Source organism: Nerophis ophidion, linkage group LG25 (assembly GCF_033978795.1).
Source record: "Nerophis ophidion isolate RoL-2023_Sa linkage group LG25, RoL_Noph_v1.0, whole genome shotgun sequence".
Lineage (NCBI taxonomy): Eukaryota > Metazoa > Chordata > Actinopteri > Syngnathiformes > Syngnathidae > Nerophis > Nerophis ophidion.
Window position 1 is genome coordinate 22,641,677 of NC_084635.1, and position 12,534 is coordinate 22,654,210.

Below are 12,534 nucleotides of genomic sequence, written 5' to 3' on the forward strand. Positions count from 1 at the left end.
ATTTTACGGACCGTAGATAGTAAAATCCCTAAGTCCCTTGCAATAGCTCGTTGAGAAATGTTCTAAAACTGTTCGACAATTTGCTTACAAAGTGGTGACCCTCACCCCATCCTTGTTTGTGAAGTACTTAGCATTTCATGGAAGCTGTTTTTATACTCAATCATGGTACCCACCTGTTCCCAATTAGCCTGCTCACATGTGGGATGTTCCAAATAAGTGTTTGATGAGAATTTCTCAACTTTATCAGTATTTATTGCCACCTTTCCCAACTTCTTTGTCACGTGTTGCTGGCATCAAATTCTAAAGTTAATGATTATTTGCAAAAAAAAAAAAAAAAGGTTTATCAGTTTGAACATCAAATATGTTGTCTTTGTAGCATATTCAACTGAATATGGGTTAAAAATTATTTGCAAATCATTGTATTCCGTTTATATTTACATCTAACACAATTTCCCAACTCATATGAAAACGGGGTTTGTATATATATATATATATATATATATATATATATATATATATATATATACATACATATATACATATATATGTATATATATATATGTATATACATATATATATTTATATATATATATATATATATCCATACATATATATACACACATATATATATACATTTACTGTATATATTTAAATATATATATATATACTGTATATATATATATATATATGTGTGCATATGGATATATAAATGTGTATATTTATATATATACATATTTAAATATATATATATATATATATATATATATATATATATATATATATATGTCTTGATTGGATTATCCAGAGAATAGTGCTCGATACCGTGGTAGAGCGCAATATGTAGGTGTAGGAAAAAATCACAAGACTACTTCATCTCTACAGATCTGTTTCATGAGGGGTTCCCTCAATCATCAGGAGATTTTAATGGAAGCATTCACATACAATGGTTTATATAGAGCACAGAGTGGGTGGGTACAAGCAGGCGTAGGGTGTGGTGATTGGCTCATGTGTTACCTAGGAGGTGTTTCCGTCTATGGCGGCATGTTGAAATGATTTCACTGCGCTTGTTGAGGGATGATAGATCTGGATGGTATATAATAAACAGTTTCTCTTTTAAGCATAGGTTGCATCTTTTATTACCACTGTTGTAAGGTGTGCTGGATGCAAGAATTTGCCATGTTATTGAATATTCAACATTATTGTCTTTGAGGTTCCAAATGTGTTTGCTGAGTTCTGTAGAATTCTGCAAAGTCTGGTTTCTAAAGGAGGCGTTGTGATTATTCCATCTTGTTTTGAACGCTCCTTCGGTTAATCCTACGTACGTGTCGGATGTGTTAATGTCCTTGCGTATTACCTTTGCTTGGTAAACGACTGATGTCTGTAAGCACCTTCCGTTGAGAGGGCAATCAGGTTTCTTGCGACAGTTACATTCATTATTGGTTTCAGAGTCGTTTAGTCTGGGGGTAGGCAGTCCTTTTGCAATTGCTTTGTTGTGGTTTGAAATGATTTGTTGCATGTTATTCATACAGCTGTAGCTCAATTTAATGTTGTTCTTGTTGAATATTTTTCTTAGGGTGTTGCCTTTGGGGAAGTGTTTGTCGATCAGAGTGAGGAACGCGCGGCCGATGTTGGTTGAGACGTCTTTGCTGAATGGCGGATTGTACCAGATGATGTTGTTTCGTTTTCTGCTCTTTTTTGGTTGGTTTTCTGGGGTGGGTTCATAGGTGAGGGTGAAGTTGTATCCGCTTTCATCAAGTGCTTTCTGGTACGGGGGGGTTGCTTGGTCGAATTCAGCTTTGCTAGATGACAGCATCGATAGCCTTTTATTAATTCCGCTAGGTATTCTTTTCGTGGTGGTGGGTGGGTGGTTGCTGTCGTGGTGCACGTATTGGAGTGTTGTGTTGGGTTTCGTGAATGGTTGGTAGCTGTTATTTCTCAGGTTGAAGGTGACGTCGAGGAAGTTGACGGTTTGCTTGTTGGCTTCAATCGTGATCCGTAGGCCGTTTTCTTTGAAGATTTGGCATATGCGCTTCTTGGTGTTCTCGCTGCTCCTTGGCGAGGCGCGGCACACTGCCAGTCCATCATCACGGTAAATACCAAGGTTCAGGTTGAGGCCAGCAAGCTGGGAGAGGAGGAAACTCCCAACGAGTTCGCACGTTTCTGCTCCGTCAAAACTCCCCATAGTAACGTCAAATGTTGAATTGTTCTTTTTTTGCCATGGTGTACTGTTGTGGATGAGTATGGAGTTCTTTGCGTGGGTGATGATGTTTCTTTCGTTGCCCACGCAAAGAACTCCATACTCATCCACAACAGTACACCATGGCAAAAAAAGAACAATTCAACATTTGACGTTACTATGGGGAGTTTTGACGGAGCAGAAACGTGCGAACTCGTTGGGAGTTTCCTCCTCTCCCAGCTTGCTAGCCTCAACCTGAACCTTGGTATTTACCGTGATGATGGACTGGCAGAGTGCCGCGCCTCGCCAAGGAGCAGTGAGAACACCAAGAAGCGCATATGCCAAATCTTCAAAGAAAACGGCCTACGGATCACGATTGAAGCCAACAAGCAAACCGTCAACTTCCTCGACGTCACTTTCAACCTGAGAAATAACAGCTACCAACCATTCACGAAACCCAACACAACACTCCAATACGTGCACCACGACAGCAACCACCCACCCACCACCACGAAAAGAATACCTACCGGAATTAATAAAAGACTATCGATGCTGTCATCCAGCAAAGCTGAATTCGACCAAGCAACCCCCCCGTACCAGAAAGCACTTGATGAAAGCGGATACAACTTCACCCTCACCTATGAACCCACCCCAGGAAACCAACCAAAAAAGAGCAGAAAACGAAACAACATCATCTGGTACAATCCGCCATTCAGCAAAGACGTCTCAACCAACATCGGCCACAAGTTCCTCACTCTGATCGACAAACACTTCCCCAAAGGCAACACCCTAAGAAAAATATTCAACAAGAACAACATTAAATTGAGCTACAGCTGTATGAATAACATGCAACAAATCATTTCAAACCACAACAAAGCAATTGCAAAAGGACTGCCTACCCCCAGACTAAACGACTCTGAAACCAATAATGAATGTAACTGCCGCAAGAAACCTGATTGCCCTCTCAACGGAAGGTGCTTACAGACATCAGTCGTTTACCAAGCAAAGGTAATACGCAAGGACATTAACACATCCGACACGTACGTAGGATTAACCGAAGGAGCGTTCAAAACAAGATGGAATAATCACAACGCCTCCTTTAGAAACCAGACTTTGCAGAATTCTACAGAACTCAGCAAACACATTTGGAACCTCAAAGACAATAATGTTGAATATTCAATAACATGGCAAATTCTTGCATCCAGCACACCTTACAACAGTGGTAATAAAAGATGCAACCTATGCTTAAAAGAGAAACTGTTTATTATATACCATCCAGATCTATCATCCCTCAACAAGCGCAGTGAAATCATTTTAACATGCCGCCATAGACGGAAACACCTCCTAGGTAACACATGAGCCAATCACCACACCCTACGCCTGCTTGTACCCACCCACTCTGTGCTCTATATAAACCATTGTATGTGAATGCTTCCATTAAAATCTCCTGATGATTGAGGGAACCCCTCATGAAACAGATCTGTAGAGATGAAGTAGTCTTGTGATTTTTTCCTACACCTACATATATATATATATATATATATATATAAAATACACACAAACATATGCGAATAAACCGGATTTACTGTATGACAAACAAGTCTAAGTAAAGTAAATGATCACATGCTGAAACTGAGGAAAGAAAGTAAGTTCTCACCTGAAGGTAAACCTGCAACAATCTTCACAACAAAAGTGGACAGCACACCTGGATACTTTATGAGTCTTGTAATCTGTCCCACGTTGAATATTGACTTGTTTTTCATCTCGGCTGGAGTGGATTTAAACATAAAGGACAAACAATAACTGAAAGTACTGACAGAAGTAATGAATCATGTCATGCAATATGCCACAGAATCTAAAAATGATGTTGTTATTCACTGCTGAACAACCTAGCATGCTAAGACTATTTCATGGAATCACGGAAAGATCCACAACACCCTGTCATTCCTCTGAATGTTCTCATTCATTGAGTCATTGTGTTCTCAGGGCATTGAATCGATCGCAACTGGACTCTTCAGGTTGTCTTATAAGGCGTTTAGTCTCTGATCCGAGGCGGCTTCAGCAGTTCATGCTCTCAGACTTAGAGAGGACTGCTGTAGTCTAAGAGCCAGGTGCCAGATCCAACCAAAGTATTTATCCCCTACAAGAGGGGACACGCTCCGACAATAATGATTTGGTTTTTTTGTGGTTTTATATGTGTATCTTATTTGTCGTTTGTTGGGGCATGTCTCCTCTTGAAGAGGATAAATACTTTGGTTCCGGCTCAACTGGAGTTGTCCTATCTAAATCTGTGAACATGAACTGATGAACCCTGATCAGATGCCACAGGACTGCACTCTCCTGTATTTGTATCATCTTTCTTTATTTCTGCAGTACTTTGCTGCCCTTCTCTGGTTTCTTTTACCAGCGATTGGTTTGTTTGGGTAGATGTACAAACCTTCTAGGTTCTCAGCTGACCGCAACTCCACTTCCACCTATTGTGCTTGCTGCGGGGTCATCAGTCCGGGCCCATTTGATTGATTGATTGAAACTTTTATTAGTAGATTACACAGTACAGAACATATTCCGTACAATTGACCACTAAATGGTAACACCCGAATAAGTTTTTCAACTTGTTTAAGTCGGTGTCCACGTTATTCAATTCATGGTAATTCACTGTCATTCATTTCGCTTCTTATTCCGAAACATCTCCTGGTGGCGGGTGTAATGAACAGGCACGTCTCCCAGTCACCCCCCTCAACTAGTCTTTTTCAGGATTTGCTTACTCCCCTTGCCTTGTCTTGCCTCCTCACCTGAAGCCAGAAACTTGCCTTCTCTGTGTCTTCAGCCAGCTCCTCTGTGGCTTTGTGTAGCTCCTTGCCCCACAGACCTATATCTTTAAGTAGGCGCCTTGTTGAGAACAACTATTAAACATTGGACAGTCCTCTGCTGAACTCTTTTCACCGGTTCTTATGGAACCAGAGAGTTACACGGAGATTCTCAACGGAGGAGCAGCTGCTTTATTTGGACGATGCCGGATACGCCAAAGACGGGGAAAAAGAACAGATGTCCTTAGTAAGCTGAGGCAGCGACATTACGCACTGCATTTCCATTTTTTCACCTGGCAAATGTTCGCTCCATGACTAATCAGATGGACGAATTGGTGCTCCTAAACACCAGAAACCGGTTTTTTGCTGACCCACCGCCCTGTTTTAACGAAATCTGGCTAAGTGAAGACATCCTGGATAGCTTACTGTACCTCTCAGCTCCTCAGAGGGGACCTGGCCAAACATAACCTGAAGTCAGGATCATAAAGATAAAAGTAATTTTTAGTTCAGTTTGTATACAAAGCTACTCACCCTATCTCTAAGGGAGAGCCCCACCACCCGGCGGAGGAAACTCATTTCGGCCGCTTGTACCCGTGATCTTGTCCTTTCGGTCATAACCCAGAGCTCATGACCATAGGTGAGGATGGGAACGTAGATCGACCGGTAAATTGAGAGCTTTGCCTTCCGGCTCAGCTCCTTCTTCACCACAACGGATCAATACAGCGTCCACATTACTGAAGACACCGCACCGATCCGCCTGTCGATCTAACCTCTGTCATCCGGGAGGAGTTCAAAGTAAAGCCGCTGCTCGCTCCTCCACATCGAGAGGAGCCAGATGAGGTGGTTTGGGCATCTGGTCAGGATGCCACCCAAACACCTTCCTAGGGAGGTGTTTCGGGCACGTCCGACCGGTAGGAGACCACGGGGAAGACCCAGGACACGTTGGGAAGACTGTCTCCCGGCTGGCCAGGGAACGCCTCAACAACCCAACCTTGGATAAGCAGAAGATGATGGATGGATGGAGTTACAATAGCCAATCAGATCATGAGTTGTTGTCAGTAAGGCCTTCTAGATTGAATACTCACTTGGGACTATCACAAGTTGCGAAAATAGTAAGTGGCACCGGAACCACACGAGCCATAGCAAACCACAGAAATCTCGCTGGTACAATAACCACGAAGATAAAATGTTTGTCTTACACCTAGTAATCTGCTGTGGACTGACGAAGCCAAGCAAAGCAGGTTTAGAGAGCGGTGCGCGCTCCCGTGAAGGAAATCAGTTTTTGGCAGGCAATCACATTTTGGCACACCGGCGGAGAAATGGTTTCCCCGCCACTTTCACACGGATCAAACGACTACGAGTGGTACCACTGGCTTATACGGCGTCGGATGCGTGCTACAAATTGTGAGTACAAATATTTTATTTGTTCATGTTTCATTTGTTTTTATACAATTATTTTAATTTTGACAGTACCACGTAAGATATGTGGTACTGTGGTATTCAATGTAAAATGCGCTGAAAAATAGACCCTTTTGTACACTGTTGAGTTCAATGCCCAGTAGTGTGCAAGTGAGTTTCTGTATAGTATCTCCAGCCGTGTCCATGCGGTGACATAAATTGCGGTATTTTGAGAGGTGAGGTCGAAATAAGTAGGACAGCACTGAAGGCCTAGGTGACAAACTCACGGCCCGCCACTGTGTTATAGCACAGTGGTTCTCAACCTTTTTTCAGTGATGTACCCCCGTGAAAATTTTTTTCAAATTCAAGTACCCCCTAATCAGAGCAACGCATTTTTGGTTGAAAAAAAAAAAAGTAAAGAAGTAAAATACAGCACTATGTCATCAGTTTCTGATGTATTAAATTATATAACAGTGCAAAATATTGCTCATTTGTAGTGGTCTTTCTTGAACTATTTGGAAAAAAAAGATATACAAATAACTAAAAACTTGTTGAAAAATAAACAAGTGATTCAATTATAAATAAAGATTTCTACACATCAACTTAAAGTGCCCTCTTTGGGGATTTTAATAGAGATCCATCTGGATTCATGAACTTAATTTCTTCACAAAATTATCTTTAAAATCAATATTTATGGAACATGTCCACAAAAAATATCGCTGTCAACACTGAATATTGCATTGTTGCATTTCTTTTCACAGTTTATGAACTTACATTCATATTTTGTTGGAGTATTATTCAATAAATATATTTATAAAAGATTTTTGAATTGTTGCTATTTTTAGAGTATTTAAAAAAAAAATCTTACGTACCCCTTGGTATACCTTCAAGTACCCCCAGGGGTACGCGTACCCCCATTTGAGAACCACTGTTATAGAGTTCTCAGGGAAGACGAAGAGAGGCGGTATATGTTTCTATATAAAGTTTGGTGCACAGATGTCTCAGTGTTGAAGCAGCTGAGTACCATTCTGCGGCCTGCGGGCCACATCCTTTGTGCGTCCCTGTTCGGCCCGCGTGAGGCCAATTCTAAATTACAAAATACATTTAAAAAAGTATCTATGTCGAGTGTGCAACACAACGGTGCTGCTTTTGTTTTGAAAAGCGTTATGTGTATTACTTCCGTGATTGTGAGTCAATGTGAACTTTAAAAAACATATATGTCGTGCGTGCAAAACAACTGTGCTGCTTTTATTTTGAAAAGTGTTATTTATGGACGTATGTCGGTGTGTAACCTGTGAGTGAAGGTGCACAGCGACAAGTGATGCCCGGTTATCCCCAAGATGGGTTGTACTTGTAAAGCGCTTTTCTACCTTCAAGGTACTCAAAGCGCTTTGACACTACTTCCACATTTACCCATTCACACACACATTCACACACTGATGGAGGGAGCTGCCATGCAAGGCGCTAACCAGCACCCATCAGGAGCAAGGGTGAAGTGTCTTGCTCAGGACACAACGGACGTGACGAGGTTGGTACTAGGTGGGGATTGAACCAGGGACCCTCAGGTTGGGCACGGCCACTCTCCCACTGTGCCACGCGCTGAGATGTCAGCTCACTTTAAAAAAAAGAAAAGTTGATGACGAATGCCGTGTTTTCAACAAAACATTAACTGCCAAGTATTTAACAGAAATTAAAGGTAAAGCCACTACACGACGAAGCACGAGGAAAAATACCAGAATCTGCCTGAAGAGCGCGCAAGGGAGGCTGATGCGCTGATGGTAAAACGGCAAACCCAACAACAAGGACTTTTTGCCAAATTTCACATCCCCCGAGATGCAGTCGTCGGGACAGGTTTCGTCATTTCTCACAAAATCGCCAGAAAGGTGTTTTCTGACAGACAGTTCATAAAGGAGTGCTTATTGGACTCTGTTGCACTGATATGCCCAAAGAAGAGGGGCGTATTTGAGAACGGGTCACTCTTCCGACGCACTGTAACGAGGCGGGTTGAGACCATCGCTGGAAACTTGGAGCTTCAGCTGAAAAACAGAACGGCCGACTTTGACTGTTTTCGCTGGCTTTGGATGAGAACTGCGAAGTACGTGACACCGCCCAGCTGCTCATCTTACGTGGGATAACTGCAGACTTTCAAATCAAGGAGGAGCTGGCAGCCATGCAGTCAATTAAAGAGACAACCACAGGTAATGACTTGTTCACAGAGGTGAATGTGTATTTGGACATGTTAGGACTGAAATGGGACAAGCTGGCAGGTGTGACAACAGATGGTTGTCCAAATCTGACGGTGAAAAATGTTAGACTTTTAAAGAGGATGCAGGATAAAGTGACAGAAATGAACCCTGTGCAGAAATTGACATTTTCTCATTGTATTATACATCAGGAAGTGTTGTGTAAGACAGTGTTAAAAATAAAACCATCAAAAGCAATCTGCTTTTGTATAAAGTTAAGTTAGGTTAAATGAAATCCCTATAATTATTATTACTATTATTTATTATTATTATTATTATTATTTATCTTGCGGTTTATCAAAAATAATATTGAGCAAAATTTAATTGAAATATTATCGATGTGGCCATCTAGCAGTGCTCGGGGTTGCTTATGCGGCCCCCGGTAAAAATTAATTGCTCACCCTTGCCGTAGAAGGTCTGTTCGTGTATTGTAGTCGATGTTTACATACCATCTAAGGCCTGCAGAACATAGGCGTCACAGCACCTGGCTGACCATATTGCAGACGTGGAAAAAAAACACCCTGTCTCCCTGCTGATCATTCCGGGGGGCTTTAAGAATACAAACAGCATATTAAGTGCCTCACCAGGGGAGCTAACACGCTGTACTACTGCTACACAGCAATAAAGGACTCTGATCGCTCTGTTAACTTTGCAACTTTAGGAGCCTCTAATCACTGTCTAATTCATCCTTAAAAACTGCTAAGCCTGTATTGAGGACAAAAAGTTATTAGCTAACAACCCCTCAGCAGTTTTGAAAGGCCTACAAGAGGTTACCAACTACAGGAAACCCACACCCCACCCTTCAGGTAACAATTGGCTGAGGACCTGAACACCTTCATTGCCCCAACCCTGAGACTCTGCTCTACCTGCCCTCCCCACACTCGCTACATTACTTAATAAAACTACTGTAGTTGATCACATTACATTTGATAGTTTCTCATACAATATTTGTATTCTAAAAGTTTATTTTTTTCTTTTAAAAGGACATGTTAAAATGGTGGTGTTTTGAGACGGCAAAGTACCAATTAAATGTATTTCAATTAATTTCAATAGGAGACGATGATTTGAGGTACAAACCCTGTTTCCGTATGAGTTGGGAAATTGTTAGATGTAAATACAAACAGAATACAATGATTTGCAAATCATTTTCAACCCATTTTCAGTTGAAAATGCTACAAAGACAACGTATTTGATGTTCAAACTGCTAAACACTTTATTTTTTTGCAAATAATAAGTAACTTTAGAATTTGATGCCACACGTGACAAAAAAGTTGGGAAAGGTGGAAATGAATACTGATAAAGTTGAGGAATGCTCATCAAACACTTATTTGGAACATCCCACAGGTGTGCAGGCAAGTTGTGAACACTGGGTGCCATGATTGGGTATAAAAACAGCTTCCCAAAAAATGCTCAGTCTTTCACAAGAAAGGATGGGGCGAGGTACACCCCTTTGTCCACAACTGCGTGAGCAAATAGTCAAACAGTTTAAGAACAACGTTTCTCAAAGTGCAATTGCAAGAAATTTAGGGATTTCAACATCTACGGTCCATAATATCATCAAAAGGTTCAGAGAATCTGAAAAAATCACTCCACGTAAGCGGCATGGCCGGAAACCAACATTGAATGACCGTGACCTTCGATCCCTCAGACGGCACTGTATCAAAAACCGACATCAATCTCTAAAGGATATCACCACATGGGCTCAGGAAAACTTCAGAAAACCACTGTCACTAAATACAGTTTGTCGCTACATCTGTAAGTGCAAGTTAAAGCTCTACTATGCAAAGCGACATCCAGAAACGCCGCCGGCTTTTCTGGGCCCGAGATCATCTAAGATGGACTGATGCAAAGTGGAAAAGTGTTCTGTGGTCTGACGAGTCCACATTTCAAATTGTTTTGGGAAATATTCGGCATCGTGTCATCCGGACCAAAGGGGAAGCGAACCATCCAGACTGTTATCGACGCAAAGTTCAAAAGCCAGCATCTGTGATGGTATGGGGGTGCATTAGTGCCCAAGGCATGGGTAACTTACACATCTGTGAAGGCACCATTAATGCTGAAAGGTACATACAGGTTTTGGAAAAACATATGCCATCCAAGCGCTGTCTTTTTCATGAACGCCCCTGCTTATTTCAGTAAGACAATGCCAAGCCACATTCAGCACGTGTTTCAACAGCGTGGCTTCGTAAAAAAAGAGTGCGGGTACTTTTCTGGCCCGCCTGCAGTCCAGACCTGTCTCCCATCGAAAATGTGTGGTGCATTATGAAGCGTAAAATACGACAGCGGAGACCCCGGACTGTTGAACGACTGAAGCGCTACATAAAACAAGAATGGGAAATAATTCCACTTTCAAAGCTTAAACAATTAGTTTCCTCGGTTTCCAAAAGTTTATTGATTGTTGTTAAAAGAAAAGGTGATGTAACAGTGGTGAACATGCCCTTTCCCAACTACTTATGCACGTGTTACAGCCATGAAATTCAAAGTTAATTATTATTTGCAAAAAAATATATAGTTTATGAGTTTGAACATCAAATATCTTGTCTTCGTAGTGCATTCAATTGAAAATGGGTTGAAAAGGATTTGCAAATAATTGTATTCAGTTTATATTTACATCCAACACAATTTCCCAAATCATATGGAAACGGGGTTTGTACAAGTCTTTTGAGCCTTTGAGTTAAGAGCTTTGTCACAGAACGAAATAAACTCATAAATTGAGGTACTACTGTACTTTAAAAATATATATTTAGTACTCTTGCAGCACAAAGTAAGAATTGTCTTCCCAAAGCATAACATGATGTGTGTAAAAACTCAAGTGTCCTTACACTTTGTGTCGGTTCCCGGAGCTTGAACTTTCGTGGTTTCAGGGATAAAGATTAACACCAACACGAGACTTAATGCGCTCCCTGCTGCACCAGAATATGCAGCAAATCTCTCGCTGTAGAAACAAAGACGAAAAAAAGCGTTAACTGGACAACACTAAAAAGTGTTGAAGTTACTCTCGGTGTTGCGCTCATCGAGCAATAGAGTGAAACCCGTTTATGTCGACAACCCTCTGACTGACTCACTGTAGTCAACATACGCGGAGACATCAAGAAAAAGCATAATAATAAAAATATTTTAACCAACAACTCTTTTGTGTACATCATTTAGTCTCCATTTGTGACATTTTCTAACCTGCGGATTATCCATATATGGCAGAGGTCGGGAACCTTTTTGGCTGAGAGCCATGGAAGCCAAATATTTTAAAATGTATTTCTGTGAGAACCATACAATATTTTTTTAACACTGAATACAACTAAATGTGTGCATTTTTATGTAAAACCAACATCAGGATATAACGCGTCTGTTATTCTTTTTAATAACATTTTTATTCTGAAGCTAACTAATAATGAAAAACATATTTCTTACCATTCTTGACTTCTTGAACAGGTGCGGTAGAAAACGGATGGTTGGATAAAAATGCATGAGAATGTTTTATATTTTGAACGTTATTTTACACAGATTGCCAGTGAAATTATTAATTACTTCTCGTGTTAAGCAAAGTCTTCTAAGATTTATCTGAGAGCCAGATGCAGTCATCAAAAGAGCCACATCTGGCTCTAGAGCCATAGGTTCCCTACCCTGATATATGGTATATATTTACCCAAAATGCTTTGCTTTGTAGTCCGACGTAAATAGGCACGTAAAATAACACCAAAACAAGACCACAAAAACGACACATCCTGAAGATATGATGGATATAAGAAGATATAATATAGTTCGGTGATTCTCAAATTGTAGTAGTACACTAAATACATCTGTAAATATGTACTGTATATGGAGTATTATTGTTGATGATGTTTGTGCAGTGTGTGTAATGTCAAAGTGACCAAAATAGTATAAATAATTGTTAAACAAAACCCCTGCCTTG

General features: G+C 40.8%; 1 protein-coding gene across 1 annotated transcript in view; it reads right to left on the bottom strand.

Moving 5' to 3' along the window:
* slc22a18 (solute carrier family 22 member 18) overlaps window positions 1–12,534 on the bottom strand; it is a 40,829-nt gene that overhangs the window by 9,028 nt on the left and 19,267 nt on the right. Inside the window, exons 5-6 of the mRNA XM_061887437.1 lie at window positions 11,447–11,559; window positions 3,834–3,944 (exon numbers count right to left, since the gene is read on the bottom strand). Of these exons, the coding sequence (XP_061743421.1) occupies window positions 3,834–3,944; window positions 11,447–11,559 (224 nt within the window). The remainder of the gene's footprint in view (window positions 1–3,833; window positions 3,945–11,446; window positions 11,560–12,534) is intronic.